The 23,475-nt window shown below is 40.2% G+C and overlaps 1 protein-coding gene across 1 annotated transcript in view; it reads left to right on the forward strand.

The window, feature by feature from the left end:
• atp1a2a (ATPase Na+/K+ transporting subunit alpha 2a) overlaps nt 1–23,475 on the forward strand; it is a 65,679-nt gene extending 42,204 nt beyond the window's left edge. Inside the window, exons 16-25 of the mRNA XM_074687763.1 lie at nt 4,277–4,413; nt 6,952–7,102; nt 7,853–8,021; nt 10,242–10,396; nt 12,546–12,669; nt 16,953–17,098; nt 17,190–17,320; nt 17,415–17,516; nt 17,753–17,844; nt 23,125–23,475. Coding sequence (XP_074543864.1) covers nt 4,277–4,413; nt 6,952–7,102; nt 7,853–8,021; nt 10,242–10,396; nt 12,546–12,669; nt 16,953–17,098; nt 17,190–17,320; nt 17,415–17,516; nt 17,753–17,844; nt 23,125–23,153 — 1,236 coding nt within the window. The 3' untranslated portion in view covers nt 23,154–23,475. The remainder of the gene's footprint in view (nt 1–4,276; nt 4,414–6,951; nt 7,103–7,852; nt 8,022–10,241; nt 10,397–12,545; nt 12,670–16,952; nt 17,099–17,189; nt 17,321–17,414; nt 17,517–17,752; nt 17,845–23,124) is intronic.

Raw genomic sequence — 23,475 nt, forward strand, 5'->3', positions numbered from 1 at the left:
GACTTCTATTATTATAAAATGTATTTAAAAAAAACATACAGGAGTTGGATTTCAGATGGTTAGGATTAGATTTCCTAAATTTTGGGGCATCAGTGATCAGCCCATCCTTACATATGAAACTGAACATATATACCTCCGGGAAGGTCTGACAGCCAGCCATTGTTTCCTTTTGCTCTGAGACCTAAAACTCAGGACACTTTATTGGTCGTTTAAGTTCAAACATAAAGGTTTATTGTTTCACAGGTATTGTTCAATAGTTTCCAATAAGATAAAATTGGAACATTGAAGGTATATGCTGTCAGTCATAAAAAGTAAAAAGTAAAAATCAGTATCGGCCCAAATTGTCAGGTCAGGCTTTTTAAAGATCGGTGATCAGTGATCAGCCAGGAAATTGTGATCAGTGCACCCCTGGTTCAAATGTTTGTTTTTAATCAACTCTATGCAGATGATATTGATGTATTTTTGTGATTAATTAAATTAACACAGGACTGAAAAATAGTGTCAGGACAGCTATCCTCAGTTCAAATCCTCATTCCATGAGTTCAACACGAGTCACAAGTCCTGAAACCATGACTAGGGTTGGCTTAAGTCCAAGGCCTGAACTCGAATACAATAAAAGTAGTTAAATAAGCCGCGCCCCTAACCATGTATAACTCATAGCCTCAGTCAGTGCAATCAATGTGATCAAAGGTGTTCATTTTTTTTGCATTGCTGGATCAACTTCAGTTTTCCACCCCCTAGTTTGCCACTTGCTCAAAATGTACTTTGTCTTCTTGAGCTAAAATTCTACAATTTTTTCCTTACATAAAAACACTGATGCAAATCTTTTATATTTTCTCGTTGCTGAGCCCAGGATGAAACCAGAGCCCATGGTCTGTTGCTTTAATCCATATTTTTATGGATGTACTTCTGATGTTTCTGTGCAATCTATAACCTTCGTCTAGAGGTCTTCGTGTGCTTTACACTGAACTACATTCAGAACTCTTTCCCTATAGGTACACATTCTCCTGTTGTTACTGATGACGTTGGGGATTTCGAGAGTGCACTTGAAAGCTGTTTGGTACAATATTCAAGTACAGTTTTATCTACACTTACATGGAACATGAAAAATCAATGTCATTCAGGTCAAAATTCCTCATCACTTACATTTTCCTTTGAATCTGTGCATGAATCTTACTTACTCTTGTTAACTAAACCCCACCTGAAAGCCATATTTCTCTTCAAGCTTTGCGTCATAACAGAACTTCCAGAAAGACTAACATGCTACATTGAAAAAATGTATTCATGAACATCCGATTAATAACTAGAGCGGATAGAGTTAAAACAAAAACAGTAATAATGTTTGCGTATTTTATCTATGAATGTAAAAGTAGATGGAACAATTGTTGGTAATGTATACATTAAACCATGCAAATATAGAACAAGTCACACATTTTCTCCTTTTCTTTGACCCCTAAGGGGATTACAACAGATTAAGGACAGTCTCAGTTACAGCAGGTTAATTTGCTGCAGCACAGGAAACACAGCAGATCAGCTAAATGAAGCATGTCGGGTTTAAAGCTGGTGTGAAACACATAAACACACACAGACATACACAGACATCACGTCTGCTTTTATTGTATATCCACCCACTGCTACAAGCTGAACATGAAGATTACTAGAATTCTGCTCCTGTTCTTGTCTCAAAGTAGGGCTGTCAATTAATTAATCAAATGATTGTTAACAGTTCACTCGCAATTAATCTCAAATTGATTGCACATTTTTCCAAAATGTACCTTAAGGGGATGATTTTCAAGTTTTTAAACTAAACAGCCTTTTTTTAGGTAGCTCAACAGAAACTGATAGAGCTCATGCAGCACAACAGCAGATGCATTGTCCAACAAGAACTTTTGGTGGGAAAAAAAAAAAAAGATTATTCCCTGGACACTTCACACTTAAAAAAATTATCTTGCACAATGTGTCTCTCTGCAGCCCCTGCATGCTTGGCCAGCAAGTGGTATCTGAAGACATGGTCACACTGGCAAACCGTATTGTGCTTTAGCACGCTTCAACCCTAAAGCCCAGCTTGTTTGTGACCACAAGTGTGTCCATCGTGCTTAAGAATGATTCACTTCTCTGCTTCAGCATGTTTTGAAGAAGTGGGCTTCAGTGGTTCACTTCATGCACGAGCACAAGCACGCGGACAGCGCGTATGATCCATGATGTATGATCACAGCAAGCGCACCTCTCGACAATCATTTTGAGCTGTAGCGTGGTGTTAAAGGGCTGTGTCTGAGGAAAACGACGTAACATGAGCCAAAAAGTCTCTTAAAGGATAAGTTCGGTTTATACAGCTTTTACATTGTTTATAGAATGAAGTAGAACGAAATACTCACCCAGAAGGCTTTCCTGATCCAGTGCTTGGGGAGATATTTAGATCCAAAATCGTGCAGCGGGCGTCCGTATAATGGGATCCATCGGGGCATAGGCAGCGCCGTTCCTAAAACTGCATTAATCGTCCAAAAGCTCATGTTTTTCGCCAATATTCCATCATGGTCCGCTCCGGGTTAGTCCTCTGCTGCAGTCTGTGTCACTCCAGACAGCGCTGTGTGGCTGTAATGACCTCTGAACTGACAAAGACTTTGTTCAGGTTTGCCCCTCCGCGCATGAGCAGTACTTTCTGGAGAGCTGACTCCTTTCTTTGAGGGGCAAACGTGAACAAAGTCTTCGTCAATATTGGTAAAAAACATGAGTTTTTGGACGATTAATGCAGTTTTAGGAGCGGCGCTGTCTATGCCCCGATGGATCCCATTATACGGACGTCCGCTGCACAATTTTGGATCTAAATATCTCCCGAAGCACTGCTTGGATCAGGAAAGCCTTCTGGGTGAGTATTTTGTTCTACTTCATTCTATAAACAATGTAAAAGCTGTATAAACCGAACTTATCCTTTAAGTTGTAGCAGTGCTCTCTGTGTCCCATTGTGTTGACTTTGATGAGATCAACGTAGGCTATCCATGCCTGTGTGTGATACCTGTTAATGGTCCATATTTGAGTAGTGTGACCGCTGGCTGTACTCTCCAGTGGGGGAATGGCGCTGCAGGGGCAATCGTGCTTGAGCACGCCACGGTCTGGATGGCCAGTGTTCCATCTGGCAGTGCTTTGGAGCTGGATTGCCCATTCAAAACACCGTCTTCACCCATTTCTACTTATCAACCACAATGTTGTATCAGTGCTGTATGGCTTCCTGATTTCCCAACCTACGGGGGAGGGCCGAGGGTCAGACACAGAACACAGAAGGTGAATTGCGCATTGAATAAATTAGTGGCTTTTAGAAAAATGAGAGGTATCAAGTTATTATTGCGTCAATTTTGACAGCCCTACTCAAAAGATAATCATCTGTCAAAGCTTCCAGAAAATGATGCATCTTCCTCGAACACCTCAGTTCTACCTTCACAAACACTCAGAGAGACCAGTTCACTCAGGTTTAATTCTCCAGCATCTGCAGTCGCAGCCAAAAGTTTTAAGATCAAATTTGGCACAAATTTTGTTTTTTACAAAGGTCATTATTTATGGTGGGGAATGGCTTTGCAGTTAATTGCAATTCATCTGATCACTTTTCACAATCTCAAGTTTTTACAAATTACCAACATAAAAACTGAGGCAGAAAAACTCTGGGAAAAACACAAATTTGTGCCATTTTCAAAACTTTTGGCCACAACTGTCAAACTTCTTTCTTCCATTTGTTTGGAAAAAAAAGCAAAAATTAATTAAGTTAATATTGTTGGATTAACCTACTCATAAGATCTTGCATGCAGCTGTAGCTAGCGTTTAATCATGGGAGTCCTTGGTTTTTGCTACTGTTATTTTTGAGTAACAAGCTCAAAGTGTGGAAAATACTGACTTATTTTGTGATTTGCAAACATTTTAGTGCACAATAACAAAGCACTTAACTCTGAGAAGAAGTGAGGTGAAAAATCTTCTCCTTTAAACCAGTCACATGAAAATGTCATCCTTCAGGGGGGGTTGATGATTGGCAGTGAGTAGTCTGTGATCTTCACTTTCTCATCAGGAACAAAATTGTCTTTCTGATTCTAATAGAGACTGGTCGAGTTATGAGTCTCTTGGCACATTATGTTTGAGTCCACTGCCAGATTTGAACCCTCGACCTCTAATTACAGCATTCTTTGCAGATCCAACAAGCCCATTTTGTGTCTATGACATATGACACACAGTTCTAACACAGTCAAGTTTAATGTTAATGAGTTCATTTATGAGTCTTTCTTTGTGTGGTCAGGTGATCATGGTGACCGGAGACCACCCAATCACAGCTAAAGCCATTGCTAAAGGTGTGGGCATCATCTCCGAGGGCAACGAGACGGTGGAGGACATTGCTGAGAGACTCAACGTCCCTCTGAGTCAAGTTAACCCCAGGTGTGTTCCAAAAATTATTCCACTCTAATGAAAATACGGATGTGTGTGATGCAAATCTGGAGCCGTGATTGAAGTTTCAGGAGGGCCAGATGTCTTTTGCAAGAGTTTTTATTAGATCTGGGAAGAATAAATTTGAAAGGAGAAGACAAGCATACACTGAATATGCTCACTGCATACAGAGACACAATACGTGTCTGAGCAAGATAATCATATAGGAGACTAAAGTTTGAGGAAGAGTCTTTATGATATTTGATCACTAAGCCACAAACTGTGCTTACTGGAGTCATGCTCTGCCACGCTGATTGTTCTCAGGTCACTTAAGAGCAAATGTTATAGGAAAAAAGTTGTATTAGTGAGGAATGTGTGATGAAATTTAATGTTACGTGTCTGTAACCTTGAGTTTCCTCGAAGGAAAGGCCGGCTCTGTATCATCAGGTCAGCTGTGGAATCAAAACATTAATCCTTAAGACAGAGGAACGATTTCCTCAGGTTTGCAACTGGCGTGACTACACTGTGTGTGATCACACCCTTACTTTGCTTGTCAGCTTAGATTAGTGTTAAGACTGAAAACAGGAGACAGAGGGCAGCCAGGATTTATCTGGGGGTTACAACAGCTGCCAACCAGCTTGTTTGAAGTGTCTAGAATAAAATTTGTATTGGGAAGAATATTGTGTAGTTGTACCAGTAAGCTGTTTGGCATTGGCAGAGAAGTTTCTGCAAATTTTTCCTATACACATCCCACAAACTCACCTTTGCTGCTCATTTGCTGAAGGCTTCTTACAAATGTGGCACCATTCAAAGGGGAAATAAACAGACTTTCCATTGTACTCAAAATAATCTACAGAATGCAACTTTACTCAGTCTTTGTGCCAAGTTAACTCAAATGTGTTGAGGATAATTAAAGGTAGGGTCTGCAGGATTTTCTAAAGCAATAAAATGCCCAGCTGAATCGTCTCCTACAGGCCTATATGCATGTGTGTCAGTGTCTGTGTCATCCTCAACCGCCTCCTCTACCTAGAAGAAGCTAATTAGAGCAGCTATGATAGTGGACGTAGCACAGAAGAAGAAAGACACAACCAAAGTGAAATGAAACACCAAACAGCTAAAGCTTTTTCCTAAACGAGGGTGGAGCTTGGCTTGACTTTTACACGCTTTTGGGCACTTGGAGAGTAGCATGGGACAACGAGCGACATTAGTTGGCCGTGATTAGCTTGTGCTAACACGACAAGCCAGATGCATGAACCTCAAGTCTCTCCCACACAAAGACTGTATATAGAGTGGACAGCGTGGCTTTGCCATTTACCATTGTACAGTTTTGAAGCCAAAATACCCCCGTCACAGGCGCAGACATTGGTAGCAATTGTGCAGCCAGGGTCTGCGCAGTAAAGGGAGGGACTATTGGAGAATCCAAGTGGAAGCCAGGTGACAAAAATGATAATTTGTTTTTTCTTTTAAGAGTCTAATCACTTCTTGACTCTACCGCCTGACATATTTTACAATCCCCCCCAAAAATACACAATAACGGCAGCTGTCAACTGCTAATAAAAACAAAACTTTCCAGAAAAAAGGAGGACTTGAATACAAGGCAGCCAAATTATATCTTCAAATCACCACAACAATCGGACGTGAGAAACATTTCTACGAGGTGTGTTGATTTTTTTAAGTTTGACCACAGTCCATCTGGAATGACTGGCAAGTGGGATTTTTTGACCCATACTACAGCCAGCCACCAGGGGAGCAGTTTTTGTGTCAACCTCACTTTGAGACAAGCTTTATGACATCCACAAGTCCATGGTGTGTAAGTAGTCACTGTCTGAGGCTGTGGGTGTGCGCTGCCCCTGGCACTGAGCCAAGGAGAACGAGCCCTACTTGAATGTTTTGATTACTAACAAGAAAAGAAAATTCCTGCAGACTCTACCTTTAACTCTGATTTTATCCACATAGGAAGAGGTAAAATGCATGCATCTTTTAATCCAAGGGACTGTAAGCCATACATAATGTATTTGTTTACATTGAATAATACGATTCTCAACCTGCTGCACAAGTCTCCCATTCGTCTTAGAGCACAAATTAAGAACATCCCATACTATCCTTTTTCCCCCCAGATTAAACCTTAAACAGCACATAAATTACTCAGCGTTAGAATCTTTGGATCTTGATTCTTCTTGACAAAGCCAGACAAGCTGTTTCCCCTTCCTTTAATCTCTATGCTAAGCTAAACTATCCGATGGCAGGCACCAGTTTCATTTATAACAGACGGACCTGAGAGTCTATTGATCTTCTCTGCGAAAGAAGTGAATAAGCATATTTTTCCAAATGTCAAACGGCTCCTAAAAGACAGAACGCATGAAGGAGTGAATGTTTCCTGCCAATGAGGTGCGTGCACCTGTTTGTGTGTGGAGAGGAAACTGAAAGACAAACTTGGGGAGAAAGACGGAAAATGTCAACACTCCCTTTTGCATAAGTGCCCCCCGGTATCACAGACTCCTGACTGTGTTTGTGCATGAATGTGTGTGTACATTTGTGTGTGTTTCCCAGAGACGCCAAAGCTTGCGTGGTGCACGGCTCGGACCTAAAGGACATGAGCTCCGAGTACCTGGACGACCTGCTGAGGAACCACACTGAGATAGTGTTCGCTCGCACCTCTCCGCAGCAGAAGCTCATCATAGTGGAGGGCTGCCAGAGACAGGTCAATGGCTCGGACACTGTGTGTGTGTGTTGGGGTCTTTTTGAAAGAATACAACTGAATACCAATGTGTTGAAGTCTTGTGTGTGTGTTTGTGATAAAGTCTGGATGGATGCCTGAATGGGTCTGTTTATGTCTAAGTGTGGAGGTTTAGTTGAATACAGGTGTGTGTGCATGTGTGTGTCTCTGCCATTTTAAGGCTGAATGTTGTTTACTGTGTGTGTAACTGTGTGTGCGTGTGTTTGCATCTGTGTGTGTTTGAGCCAATTGTAAGTGCAGGTGGTTGAAAAGATGAATGCAGGGTTTGTGTGCACGTGTGTGTATGTTTGCACGTGTGTGCGATGCAGGTCCTTTTATGAGTATTTGCTGAACACAAGTGTGTATCCGAGGAGTTTATATTTTAAGGCTATAGCAAACTTATATATTAAACTATATTCTGATGCTTTAAAAAACACACTCAGCTGTTTTGTGCAAAGTGTTGAAAATAAATGTGTGCACTCACTTGCACACATCCCCGTATATTGAGGTCATGCTACAATTCACCCCAACTCCCTCACTCTTTCTCCGTGTGACTGAATGATTGCAACTCAATTCCATTTTTCATTTAATCTCCCCAGAGCTGCTTTGAAAAGACATTATTAAGACAGAAGGGGGAGGGGGAGAGGAGGCAGACGAGGGGAGAAAAGCTTAAATCATGGTACTTATCTTTCTCTTTTTTGACACTTTTTGTTCGCTGCTTCCTCGCGGGTGCAGGGAGCGATCGTGGCTGTGACGGGTGACGGCGTGAATGACTCTCCAGCCCTGAAGAAGGCCGACATTGGCGTTGCTATGGGGATCGCAGGCTCTGATGTGTCCAAGCAGGCGGCTGACATGATCCTGTTGGACGACAACTTTGCTTCCATCGTCACCGGGGTAGAGGAGGGTGAGTGTGGGGAGGGGGCGGAAAAAAAGAGTGGAAGAATAAAAGATAGACAGAGAGGTCATTGCCGTGAAACTGAAAAAACAACAACATTCAGATTTCAAACACCATCTGCAAGCTTTCTGTCATGGACCACTAGAGACACAAGATTACCTCCAAATGAGCTGAGTTTAAAAATGTGATATGAGCTTTATTCTGGTTGATTTCACACAGTAATAAACACAGCTTCAGACTTGATTCTTAAGGAGTCACTTAAATCAGGACATCAGCGTATTAAAAGAAGAGGATGTTTCTCAAAAAGTCAAAATAAATGCCAGAATTTGTCAAACAAAGCCCTCCTCTCACATACCTCACTTTGTGTGAGTCAAATCCACCACATGAGCACACAAACATGTATGCACGCGTTTTACACACCTACACTCACTGGCCACTGTATTAGGCACACCTGTCCATCTGCTCAATAACACAAATTTCTAATCAGCCAATCACATGGCAGCAATGGTTGACATGGTCAAAACGATCTGCTGCAGTTCAAACCGAGCATCACAATGGGGAAGAAAAGAGATTTAAGGGACTTTGAACGTGGCATGGTTGTTGGTGCCAGACGGGCTGGTCTGAGTAATTCAGAAACTGCTGATCTACTGGGATTTTCACCCACAACCATCTCTAGGGTTTACAGAGAATGGTCCCAAAAAGAGAAAATATCCAGTGAGCAGCAGTTCTGTTGATGCCAGAGGTCAGAGGAGAATGGACAGACTGGTTGGAGCTGATAAAAAGGTAACTGTAACTTAAATAATCACAACTGAGGTCTGCAGAAGAGCATCTCTGAACACACAACACGTCCAACCTTGAGGCAGATGGGCTACAGCAGCAGAAGACCACACCCGGTGACCCTCCTGCCAGCTAAGAACAGGAAACTGAGGCTACAATTCACACAGCAACACCAAAACTGGACAATAGAAGATTGGAACAACGTTGCCTGGTCTGATGAGTCTGGATTTCTGCTCCACATTCAGATGGTAGGGTCAGAATTTGGCGTCAACAACATGAAAGCATGGATCCATCCTGCCTTGTTTCAACGGTTCAGGCTGCTGCTGGTGGTGTGATGGCGTGGGGGATATTTTCTTGGCACACTTTGAGCCCCTTAGTACCAACTGAGCATGGTTTAAAGTCCACAGCCTACCTGAGTATTGTTGCTGACCATGTCCATCCCTTTATGAGCACAGTGTACCCATCTTCTGATTGCTACTTCCAGCAGGATAATGCTCCATGTCATAAAGCTGGAATCATCTCAGACTGCTTTCTTCAACATGACAATGAGTTTCCTGTACTCAAATGTCCTCCACAGTCCCCAGATCTCAATCCAATAGAGCACCTTTGGGATGTGGTGGAACGGGAGATTCTCATCATGGATGTTCAGCCGACAAATCTGCAGCAACTGTGTGATGCTATCATGTCAATATGAACCAAACTCTCTGAGGAATGTTTCCAGTATCTTGTTGAATCCATGCCAATAAGGGTTCAGGCAGTTCTGAAGGCAAAAGGGGGTCCAACCTAGTACTAGCAAGGTGGACCTAATAAAGTGGCTGGTGAGTTGTTGCTCACACTATTCACACATGATATCTAGCTTTACACTACAACCAACCACTGGACTCTATAGGGGATCAAGGTGAGGAGCTAAGCTGCTCTGCAGACAAACAACAAGTGAGAATCTGACTTTATTTTAGAGGATTATTTTCCTTATCTGAATCAGAGCCTGTGTACTATTCACACTGTGAGTATGATGTCACATTGAGCAGCATGTTGTGTATTTATAGTACATGATTTGTAACACCAGGATTACTAACATGCAGCTTCTTTCACTCTGACTTGTAAATTGTCAGTTATCTTGAACGGCCTGATTTGAAAATTACTTTAACAAACTCGAGAACAGGCTTGAGGTTTTCCACAAGAGGGAAGAATTTAATCTAAAGTAGGGCTTCTAATACAGTCTGGGAAAAGCCATTAGTAATGTGGATATGCTGACAAAGCAGTGAGAGTCATCATTTTTCATTTCAGCAAGTCTGGAAAAGTCCCTCCAACATAAGAAAGGCTTTAACATCAGAAAGAGACAAAATTCAAGCTTTGCTGTGCTGTTATGTAAGCAGGATCTCATTCAGTGTGTGGTGGAGTAATGTAAACTGAAGCTGCACTTTATTTTCCTCATCTTTCTTATCACTATAGGTCGTCTCATCTTTGATAACCTGAAGAAATCCATCGCATACACACTCACCAGCAACATCCCAGAGATCTCGCCCTTCCTCCTCTTCATTATTGCGAGCGTTCCTCTGCCCCTTGGAACCGTCACCATCCTCTGCATCGACCTGGGCACTGACATGGTGAGGAAAGCAGGGGGGAATGACGCTTAACTCGATGAGTTCACTCCAGCAGTCCCTTTGATGGACATGCTAACAATGGTTTTCCTTTATTATCTCAACCAATACTTTGACTGCATCCCTGAGAAACGACAGCTTCATAGATGCATCGACTGATGCCGAGCCGGCAGTGGATTTTAAGTGTGTGATGAATTAATCGTTAAAGACATCAGTTTGCTCCCCGGCCCTTTTGGATGTTGGTTTGCAGTGTTTGTGTTTGAAGAATGAAACTTTTAAAGACATCTTTCTCCCTTTTTCTCCACAAATTCAATCCATGGGAGTTTCACAACAGGTGATGTCAACCAAAGTTTGAGATTTATCAGCATATGCTTCAAAGCTCTCTCATCGCTCAGAGATGATTTTAAGCATCTTTTTTTTATGATTCTCCTCGATGAAGCGGATGCTAATTGTTGCATAGCTACAGGCAAGCCAGAGGTGACAATAAGGAAAGTAGCTTTGATGCCGGTGTCAAATATGAAAGCCTGGAGGTAAAACGAAACAAAAACGTTTGGTTTAATTTGTTCTTTCTGTCAGTAGGAGAAATTCACTTTTGGCTGAGTGCCGACGACCATTTGTTCAAGCAGAACAAAGACCGGGGTGACGCTCACACACAGATTTACATTTCACAGCTCTGCCATTTCCAGATGCCAGTCTCACCATTGTATTTCCAGCAGCAACAAAAAGAGTTGCTGGCACGCTGCTTGCCTGAGGGGCGTAATCCATCATTGCAAAAGAAAGGAAGCATGAGATAAATATATTCAAAAGGACTTGTGCTCATTATTTGAACTTTAATTTTTTCCTGCACCGTGCCACCAGTGTGCAGCTGAATCAGGCTCTCAGACATCCCAACTAGCCAAAAGCTCAGTTTTACAATTAATGAGGTATATGGACTCATATACAACTGCCAGGAAGCATTCAAACTCTTCATGGGTTAAATTAAAGCAGAGAAGAGGAGTTTATTCTACTGAGGTGACATCAAAAGTGAACTTTTTTGGTTTTCCAGCAGCAGGACAGATTTGTTCATGTTGACAAATATTTCCTCTGCCGTCTGAGATCAGAGGGATAGTGCTCTCTTTATTGGCTGGATATCTCTTTAAAGTCGAGGTGATTGAAGTTGAAAAGCTTCTAATTTTTGCACCTGCTTTGCATATAAAAACCTTCCCTTCAAAAGTGACATGTCTGCACGTCTTCAGTAACCGCTGGTGGAGCGAACAGCTGGATACCTGCTTTGAAGGGAAGCACCCTGAAATGAAGAAATTAAAACATTCAAAAAACTACCTGAAAGTGTTTATAGTACACTACACAAGTAAAAAACCACAAAATTTCCCATGTCGTGCTGGGGAGGTTGTTAACAGCTTGTTAACAGCTTAGTTCAACTTGAGGCAACAGGCTCCAGGGCTCTGCTGAGACTTAGCCGTGACAAGCAGCACTTGGAGTCTGCTGAGATTATTTTTAGCAAGCGTGCCATGTGGAAAAAGGATGGCTGCAGAATATGTTTATCAAAGCGAGATGTGGCACACTTAAGACTGTCTCAAGACTGGAATTTGGATATTGCGCACAATCTCACATTGAGAGGTGTAAAAAAAACAATTCCAGGCGAAGGCATGTCCTCTTCTTCTCTCCCCTGCTGGGGGTCGGAGGGAAATAACACCACAAACACGCTGGATTTGTACACCACAAAGCTTGTGTTCAGACTCACACAGTGCAGAGTCTCCATCTTAAATCCCACCTAAGTCATGTGGAAATCCCGCCCTAAGTCACACATATTGCTCAGTTGCTTACCTGGTAAAACCAGCCAATATAAGATCTTTATTACAGGGACCTCTCTACCCTCCTATTTTATGAGCGTCTTGAAATCAGCCTTCCTCCTCTCCCTCTGTCACTGTCACTGCTCCTTTTCTCACTCTCCTCGCCCTTTTTTCCTCTCCTTTCTCCTTCCAAGCAGTGATTGAATGCTGAATGACATTAATAGTGATATGTCTGCAGTAACCCGTGTCTGGCACTGTCACCACGTCTTTGTTCCATTGCCACTAAGACAAATTCCTGCACATTTATTATTACAGAGGGTGCACAAAGAGAGCTGATCCTGTACTTTCTTCCCATTCACCCTCAGGTTCCTGCCATCTCACTGGCTTACGAGACAGCTGAGAGCGACATCATGAAGCGCCAGCCGAGGAACCCGAAAACAGACAAGCTGGTCAATGAACGCCTCATCAGCATGGCCTACGGACAGATAGGTTTGTCCTCTGGTGGCTCATAACCACTTTTTACCTCTGCTCTCCATGACAGGCCTCTAGGAGGGAAGTTATAGCTGTAATAAATATCCCAGGCATGAAAACATGAAGTATTGACATTTATCAGAAGATCTGACATTTCCTGCTGCCTTAGCAAATGTTTAGGTATGGTCAGGTAAGAAAAATAGATCCAGAGGTGAGTAGAAAGTCAGGAGTGAGACCTTGAATTTTCGTCTAATTGTCGTGACATTTACAGCAAATTGAGAGCGGAGGGTGCAACTATTTCCTACTTAATCTTGGTCATGTTCACTTGTTGGAACCTCACTTGAATGCATGCTTTTTATCTCTGGTTTTATATGGTTGGGGAATAGTGAAAATCAAAGGCTGGCCCAATTTTATAAGCTGTTAAATAGGTCAGAATGTGACAGGGCTCCATCGGATGACACACAGTTTAAAGCTGAACACACTCAGAACAGCTCACATCGATTTCTATAATTCTTCCAACATGAGAAACAGCGGGTCAAAACTTTTACAGGTCACGTCATGTCACATTTACAGAGCACTGTTCTGCCTCATTAGCTCCAAGTTCTGAAGCGTCTGCTAAGAAGATTCAGTCGATGGTCTGATTTAGAGTGACAAGAAATTATTCACACAGGAGAATGATTTTTCCAACAGCAAGCAGTGGAGAAGATGGTGAAAATAACAGTATCAATAATAAAACAAAGGATGGAAACAATTTTTTCTGCTTTAAGAGATGATGATTTTTTTCACATGATACTATTTCAACAGATCTTAGATCAAGGACTCTATCATACACCAAAAAAGCTAGTGTGTGCAGGTGTCATCATTATTTTCCAGCAGCTGCCTTCTGATTTCCACACCCAGAGCCTGCTTTGTGTAAATTGCAAATGAATTGTGCCTATATTTGCATCCATGAGTGTGTTGATCTTGACATGAGGTGTGGTCAGGCATTAAGGTGGTGTGCTGCTACTTTGAGTACACAATGAAGAGTACACACCTAAGACCAACAGACTACCTGTTCTAAAGTCTTAATTAAAGCCTTAAATCTTAATTTCATGATATTTTTCTGATATTTAACATGGTGTCCACGCATCCTTGAAAAGTCTTAAAAAGTCTTAAATTCATGTTTTTATTTTAATTAAGGCCTAAAAATATCTTGAATCCATTACTCAGAGGTCTTAAGTTTTTTTTTCAGGGCAGGACTGGTCGATTTTGTGTATTTTTTTTAATGTAGGCGGCAGTATAACTTTTATCTGCTTCCTGAACTCCGCTCTGCGTTCGGGGCTTTTATTCTGGTGGCGGGCATCAGCTCGCAGTCCCTGTCATGTCCGGACTTATACTTTGGGTTCTGGTGTGCAATTCATTTACCCGACCATATAAAGAAATACCAGAGAATAACAATCTGTGACATGACAGAGTTTACCATTAAAGTTTTATCAGACAGTCATTGAGCAGTCATCATATTATTCAGATGTTTATATCAAACACCTGTTGTTTCTGTTACTTTTTATAGCAATGAAACTTAATTCACCATAGGTCAAACTTGTTAAAATTGAGATAAGCTCATATCTGTCTGCCCTAAAATAGAAAACACCTCTGTTGTTTTCTGACTTTAGAAATGCAACTTTGTCGTTTTTGGCTTTAATCCCTGTGAAACAAATTAGTTGCATGCAAGCTAGCCAATCTGAGACTATTAGTAAGTGCAAATTTATTGAGCTTTGGCTGGATGATGTCTGTTTGGACTGCAATAAGCAGGATCCCACAACCATCGCCTATGCTTATAGCATTTACAGTCTTAAAATTTGTTCTTTAAAAAGTCTTCAGTTTGACTGTTTGAGCTGCTTTTAAGGAGATACCAGGATTATTCTCTCTGTCACACTGGCTTTTTAGAAAATCCTTCCTGAAACTCTTCATTTCAGTTACTGTCTCTTTAAGACTCCCCAGTCCACAAGCCCCCTTCCCTCTGATTGGCCAGCCCTCTGGAGGCCTGTTGGGCCAAAGCTGTGTGCATACCTTAGTGTTTGAGTCCCGCCTCTCCAACCTATCATGAACCAGTGAGAAGATCCTTACATGATGACCTCTTTCAGCAAGTCTTCTCAGCAAGTCCAGTCTATTTTCAGAACAGACCATATCGATCAGTTTAAAGACTAGGGCTGGGCGATTATGGCGAAGATTAAGATTACGATTAGTGAAACTTTCTACCTCGGTTTAGGTTTATCCACAATTATCCCACTCTCAACTCAGTTTATTCTGTAATTTTGGAACAAGTCACTGAAATGAACATTCACACATGAACAATTAAGGATTATTTATTGTAGCAATGGAATTGAAAACACACATCAGCTAGAACAGAAATGTTTTGTGAATAAAAGAAATCAAACTTAGAGAGAGAATAACAAGGAGGGAATAATCTAAATAATCAACACGGCAGTTTTATGTTGATTAGAAACTCTAATTGTTGGTTTTGATTATTTTTTGATTAATCGCCCAGCCCTATTACAGACAGTTTTAGGGCTTTCTACTACATAAAATATGTAGCAGTTATAGAGCAGATACTCCTCTCTAAGTGTGATCAAATACGCCATTAATGGCTGTATGCCATGCACTTCAGACCATGCATTTCATATGGGCAAGATAGGGGCCCAAATATTTTACAATCTTAGCCTGAACTTGCAAAACTTGAATAATAATAAGGCTGTGCAGAGAATGAGATCATCAAGCATCTGAAGATGCAACAGGAAGTTACCTTACAACAAGCAAACATATCAATGCTCAGGCTTATTTCTGTTATAGAGAGATGAAATCAATTTACACTCAAAAAAGATATATTTTTCTTTAATTTCCTCAAGTCAGAGTTGTTTTGGATCAATAGTTTTTGTACTTATTTGAAAGAAAAAATGAAGACAAAATAAAAGGATGAAAAATGCCTGATAATGTTTTTCATTTTATTGATTCCAAAAGGCACCAAGAGATAGCTTCAGAAAGAGCAGAAATAGAGAATGATGAGGACTATTTCGCTGAGTTTAGAGGGTTAACACCCTTCAGAATCACCAGGTGCAGGTTTTTAATTTGCTGTAGATTAGCAGATTAATAAGAATCCTCTCAAATCCTGGTTCAGTGCTCGTGGAGGTTTGCCAAATGCAAAGACTAAAGCTCACAAATAAGATGTCCATCATGCCGAGAACGTTCCGCCCACCCTGACAAAACAAATTCTGCAACATGGAATTAAAACTCACTACAGGCTGTTATTGCCGTCCTCAGCTGTCTGGAGCCATTTACTTGGAAAACAGCAACAACATTACAGAGGGCAGACAGGAGAAGATATAATCACCTGTGTTCTTTCTTTTTTTTAATTAAGTGACAAAAATGCCCCAAAACGCTTTATCTATTTGTCTTGTTTTGGTGTAATTCCTAAAAATCAGTGATAGAAAAATATTGGAGCATCAGTGTTATAACTGCTGCTGCTTGTCAGAAGAGCTCTTGTGCAAAGACACCCATTATCTATAATTCCTGTTATTTTTCTACTTGTTCTGTCAAAACATTGTCCCTGCTGCTACACTGTGTAAAATCTAACAGTGGTACACAGTTTGCACAACAGACTTGTAAACACACATCCATTACTGAAGATGTATTCGCTTTATGTTTCTGATAATTCATATTCAAGTCCCTGAAGTTATTTGAAAATAGCTTACCTGACATGAGTGTCTTCAAAACAAACAAAAAAGGGGTCACAGTGTTCTGCAGGTGTATGATTTCCTGATAATAGTTTCCTGGAAAGTACAGTGTGTGTTTGAAAGTGTACGAATGGTGCTCTTTAAATGTGGTGATTAAAATCCTTTTAGTTATTGTGTGGCAGGTCAGATAAAATTGCACATAAGAGTAGTTTTCTATGAACAAGCAGACAGTTAAACATTTATGTGGAGAATAAATGAATATGCACTTGAAATCGTAAACAGACTGCATTTATATTGCACTTTTCCAGACTAAGACCACTTAAAGTGTTTTTACACACATTTACTCAGTAATGACAGAGGATAATATGCAAAATTTCTATCAGTAAGTTGTAATTCCATTCACACCCTAATGGCTAAGACTTCAGGAGCATTTCAGGGTTTAGCTGCTCGATCAGTTTAATAACTTTAAATCAGAACAATAGATTAAACACAGAGGAGCTTCATGTTGTTTTGTTTTTGTGATTTTCATTCACTCCTCATCACTGCTGAAAAAATGTTTTGTTTTCTATCACTTCTATTCTTCTTCTCCAGGCATGATTCAGGCTCTTGGTGGTTTCTTCACTTATTTTGTGATCTTGGCCGAGAACGGCTTCCTCCCCGGCTTCTTGGTGGGCATCCGTATCAACTGGGACGACCGTGATCTCAACGACCTGGAGGATAGCTATGGGCAGCAGTGGGTAAGAAGCGAAGACATTTAAAAAAATGATACCCACACACTCTCTGAATACTCCTGCAACAATGCATGATGTTTGTGTCTCAACCTTGCAGACCTACGAGCAGAGGAAGATCATCGAGTTCACCTGCCACACCTCCTTCTTTGTCAGCATTGTGGTTGTGCAGTGGGCCGATCTCATCATCTGCAAGACCAGGAGGAACTCCCTCTTTCAGCAGGGCATGAAGTAAGATGTTAAGCAGGCTGCCGTGTGTATCTTTTTCATTTTAGTTTGAATCTAAATTGTCTAAACTTCTTATTTTTTATTTTCCGACCCACAGGAACAGGATCCTGATTTTTGGCTTGTTTGTTGAGACAGCTTTGGCTGCCTTCCTCTCCTACTGCCCTGGAATGGACGTCGCTTTGCGCATGTACCCCCTGAAGTAAGCTCTGCATATGCATATCTCCACTGAACCGTAAAATAACCTCTTAAGGACCTAATAGGCTGCCATTAGCCTGTCACTCTCGACTTTAAATGAAGTCTGTGATCTTCTTAAACACCACCCTGTTATCCTTAATATTCAAAAATGGCTGCAATGAATTTAACAATTTGCCTGTGACTCACACTGCTACTCTATCCATCCCCACCTCTCTTCTCCTCTTCCTCTCTTTCTCTCAGGACCCTGTGGTGGTTCTGTGCCTTCCCATACAGTCTTCTCATCTTCATTTATGATGAGGTCCGTAAATTCATTCTGAGGAGGAGCCCTGGAGGTAAGCAGTTATTAAGAGAAGCTCAGATTAAAAGGTTTCAACCCTCTTTGTCTTGTTAATAAGCTGAAAGAAAAAAAAATGCCAAGTGATGGTTTAGTGATTGACATGCCTATCTCTGGAACCTCATGTACCAGACCTTTTCTACCACCCCCTGCTCCTCTCTCAGCCTTGTTTCTGTCCTGGTTAGAAAAAAATTGAAAAAAATTGACTGTCCACTCTGGTGAGGACACACTGATCACTCTGTTGTCACAGCTCAGCTCTCCTGATGTGACCTCAAGGATCTCTGCTGCCGTTTGACAGAGACATGAAAGAAAAGTCATGCTCACTGTCAGTTCACAAAAAATAAAAATAAAGATACAAAAAGATACAAAAGGATCAAAATACAATTCAGATCTTTAAGTAACTGGGTTTAAGTGTCATGTGTGACCTTAGGGTACACAATTACACAGCACAGCATGATACAATACAATATTATATGACACAGAATATAATGGTTCTGGGTAATATAATACTATATGGAACAACATATAACCCAAAAAAACAGTACAGTATGAATGATTGCAGCCTGGTACGTTATAATGAGCTATGATACTAAATGACATAATATGGTACAATACAATACATGAAAATAGGAACACTGGATATCAGAATCAGAAATACTCTATCAATCCTTATACTTGCTTATACATATAGCATACATATATATGCTTATACAGCATACTAATACAGTGTGGTAAAATCGGGAATCATACAATATGATAAGATACAACAAGATACAATATAATATGAATCAATTTGACACCAAACGGTGCTACATTATATTATGTTATATTTATTTATTATGTCGTACAATATTATATTATCTAATACAGTACGATACAATACAGTATGGTACAGCAGGATATAGTAAAATACAGTGCTTTATGTAGAGTGACCGGAAGTAACAATATGATATGATACAGAATGATATCATGTGATATGATAGGGTTTGTTAAGTTGTGACTTGTTATAGTAGGATAATACATAATGTATTATTTGAAATACAGTGCAGTACAATGTGATAAGACATACAGTAGAATATGACATGATATGATCCAACACTATTTGGTATGACACAATATGAAATGATAGTCTGACACATGAAACAATATGATACAACACAATATGTTATGATCTTGTACAGCATGACACGATATGACATGATATAACACGATATGATATGACACAATATGATAAGATACAACACATTATGATGTGTGACATGATACTATACAATATGAGGCAATTTGATATGATATGATATGATATGATATGATATGATATGATATGATATGATATGATATGATATGATATGATATGATATGATTTGACATAATATGATATGATACGATATGATACAATATATGATATGAACTTGTACAGCGTGACAAGATACAACACAATATAAAATTATAAGATTTGGCACAAAATGATATGATACAACATAACAAGATACGTCACATTATGATATGATACAATATGTTATGGTATGATACAATGTGATTTGAAACAAGAATAAGACAAAACATGATAAGATACATTACAATTCGATAGGGCACTGTAGGATAGAATAAGACACAATACGTTACAATATGAAATGATATGATACACACTATATAATAACACAGGATATAATACAATCCACAGTATGATAAGATGCGGGATACATCGTAGCATCTGATATCAAAGGGTCTCATATGATAGAATTTGATATCTTATGCAATACAATACTTTACATTACCATACAGTCTGTTGTGGTATAACGTCACAAAAAAGCAAGATATGACAGGAAATCATGGGTATGATACAGCACAGCATTATATGTTATGACATTACACCATAGGGGACATTTGTGACTTTCTCTTTCTATTATTATGTTTTTCTTAATTTAAAAGCTAAAAGAAAAAATCATGTTCTAACAGGACCTAAAATGATTAATAATGCACATTTCATATCTTACACATCAACAATTTTTGTGCATGCTGTTAACTCCTAATAAAGCTGAGACTCCTTACTTTGCAAATCTGAACGTCATGACTAACTCTTGCTTTAACCATGAAAGAGCTGAAAGCCTCATCTATTGCAGTGCAGCTGCAAACTCTCAGGCATCCAACAATCCACTTAATGCTGAACAATTCTCATGTGTTCAAAGCTGCAGCCTTTTGCAACACTTGACTGATTACTGCTTGTCTTCCAGGTTTGATTTCTGACTAATATCATGTAAATGTCCTGCTGTCTGGCGGTTTGCTTGGTAATTCTCTTTGATAAATGGAGCATAAAATGGTGACAAACACGCATCACCAGTGGAAGCTAGTCTGATGTGATTTTTTGGGCCAAGAGAGCTGCAACTGGGCTAGATGTCAACCGGAGTCCTTTGTGGATGTATCTTATATTTAAGAAAAAAAATGTTTCCCAAAATCTCAGATTGTGTATAAATCTCCCTGTTGTAACCAGTCATGTGACATAAAACAACCCATCCTTCATATACGAAGCAGAATAAAATTATTTCAGTGAGACGAATGAGCTTCTTTAGAGCACACCACTTTGACTGCTTTTCAGACATTGTGTTCCATTTATTCAGCTCTTGTAAAACACACTCTGACGTTTTTTTGTCGGTCATAAGATCCTATAAATTTGCAAATGATGGCGCCGTATGACCTTAAAAAGCACAGCCGACCATTAGCCTGTCACAGCTGCCACTGGGTGTTATTCCATTGAAGCAGTTAACCACACACAGACAGGCGAAGCCTTTGTTTACATTTTCCCAGCACAGTTCATGAATGAGCGGTGCATTAGCTATGTAAAAATGACTGGGGTGAGATTTTTCTGTGACGGATACTACAAACATGTTCAGGCAGGATCAGAGAAGAGTTTAATTCTGAAAAATGAACCTGGAATTGAAGTTCTGGCTTTAAGGTCCCATATTATGCTCATTTTCTGCAGTCTAATATGGATCATTGATGTCTTCATGAAATGGTAGTAACATGTTTTGGTCCAAAAAGCCAATAAATCAAGCACAGCAGCATTGTTTCCAGGCTCTCATAGCCCCTCTGTTCAGAACGGTCTGATTTAGTGACCTTCATATGTAAATGAGCCACGGCTGATACCGCCCAGCTCTTCCACATCACTGAGAGCGGTGCCTTGAGCTCTGAGTGCACAATGTTTAGAAAACAGCGAAGCTCGTGTAACACAACATTACAGGCTAAAACAGGCTAACTGCTGCTAAAGTTAGCATCCTGAAGCTAACACAGAGATCACTGAGGAAAAGCTCTTACATCTGCTCCACAGCACACAGTATTTAAAATACTCACATTTCCAGGGTCCGAGGTTTGTTGGCGGATGGTTGGTAATGCACCTGGATTCAGGACCAGTCTATTCACTAGCTCTCTGTTGTACTGTCCAGAGTTGGAAAAGCAGTCGGCCGTGAAGTGACTAGCACACACATGCACAGTTTTACTGAGTGTAGCTGGCACATTTCCTCGATAAATGAACTCTAATCACTTAGTCTTGTCTTCTTCGGAGATGGGAAGCTTGTGCATGGAACTATTTGGCTGTTTACAGCCAAAAACAAAGCAGTGATGGCTCTTCAACTTTGGCAGGGAGGGGGTTCGGGGGTATCTGCTCCGGTGGACCAATCAGGTCAGACTTGCTCCTGATTGGTCAAAAAAGGGGAATCACTGACGTCGGCAAATCCGCAAAATTCAAACAGCTTGTTTTAGGTCAGGATTTTACATTCACAAGCACTACTAAGTACAGGTTTTGTCATTAAATATCACATTTTGTGGGCTAGGAGGAAAGCCAAAGACCCACAAATTTCACTAAAAGACTTAATAAAGTGATTTTTACATAATATGGGACCTTTAATGTTGTGAAGAGTTTGGGTCTGAGTGGCTTAACCTTTGTTGGTTGATCATAGTTTCATAGGTCAAACAAGTTGGAGATCAAGTCAGTTCCATCCTGTGTTAATCAGTAAAACAGGTATTGAGTCACTTCAAAAATATATTTAAAAAAACCATTACAAACCACTTTCAAACCAAAGCATAATTGTAAAATTTTAATTGAATTTACCTTGACTGTTTTGAGATCAGGAGGTTTGGGTCTTTGTATTTGAAGTAGAATTTGTTTAGCTGATGAGGAAAACTCTCCTTTTCTTGATACATCAGTTTTATCTACATATCTACATTTTTCTCCATCCTGATTATGATCATTCTAATTATAAATGCCAACTCCACTGTTCACATGGACACTCAGACAATGATCTGATTGAGACATACAGGTACATGCGTCACATGTTTAATCATAGTTAAACCATTTTGACATTCCTGCCAGTTTAAAGATCCAGAATAACAGAAGAAGTGTTAATAAACACTGCTGTCACTGAGTGATTGTACATGGTGTTCTTATAGAGAGTTAAAATAAGAAACAGGACCGTTTCTGCATGCCCCTCGCTGTGAAGGAGATGTCAGTCTCCTTTTTTCTTACATTTGTTTCTTTGGAATCTGTGTTTCATTAATTATTTAGTCATTTTAACTGTTGCCCATATTTCTTTGAAGTCTCAGACAAAAAAATCTTTTCTTTCTGTCCACAAAAGCAGTAACTTTTTATTTCATGTGAGCCAGTCATGAGCAGTGAGAATAATTAATCGGACCTGTCATGTAAACATAGCTCACCTCTAATAGATTCTTGTAAAAAAAAAGCATCTAATGATTCCTCTCTCATCTTGAAGATGAGATCTACAACACCTGAAATGTCTAACATGCTCCCATCAATCTTTATAGCCTCTGACAGATCAGAAAACATGTGTAACATTTGCTCCAGGAAATAGATTGTACCTGTCCAATAACAAGAGAAATAGTAGCGAATGATGAGAAAGGAAATGAAACCAGGGCTGATGAAGAGTCTGGAGATACACCCCAGAGATCTAACGCATGATTTGGATACACTACAATAGCTCAGAATCTGCTCGCTGCCATAACGTTTCAGCTGAGAGGGGCAAGACACGGCGAGACAAATACAATTTATCATGACAGTTAATCATTTCTGTTAATCTGTGTGACACGGGTGGCTGATCAAAGTCTTAGAGTTATTAGGAGGATTCGTTTGGAAATGTACAAAGACAAAAGCAATGAGATGAATACAAATAGACTGAAACAAAAGGATTTTATGAAATCTGCTCGCCTGTCATTTCATTTTCTGACACTTTCCCCTCTTTCTGCCTCTTTCTCTCCTCTTCTCTTCCAGGTTGGGTGGAGCAGGAGACATATTATTAACATTCAGAAAATGTCAGTTTGAATTGTGGGTCTGTGGTTGTGTGTGTGGATGTGTGCATGTTTCTGCGTGTGCCTGCGAGGGTGAAACTGTGTGTGCGTGTCTGTCAGTTGTAATATTGCATGGATCAGTTCACAAATCTGATTATCATAAAAGTACTGCTGAAAATAGGCTTTTGATTGTGCTTTGAGTTTTTCCTTTTTGTTTTCTTCTGAAAACATTTCCAGCAGAACAGTGGTATTGTACTCCCATGTGCCTTATGTAAACTGTTACCTGAGTGATGTAACCCGGCCTGTTTGGCTGTAAATTAATGCCAAATGTGAA

Source organism: Halichoeres trimaculatus, unplaced genomic scaffold (genome assembly GCF_033239565.1).
Source record: "Halichoeres trimaculatus isolate MK-OKI-2021-1 unplaced genomic scaffold, fHalTri1.1 fHalTri1_scaffold_15, whole genome shotgun sequence".
NCBI lineage: Eukaryota > Metazoa > Chordata > Actinopteri > Labriformes > Labridae > Halichoeres > Halichoeres trimaculatus.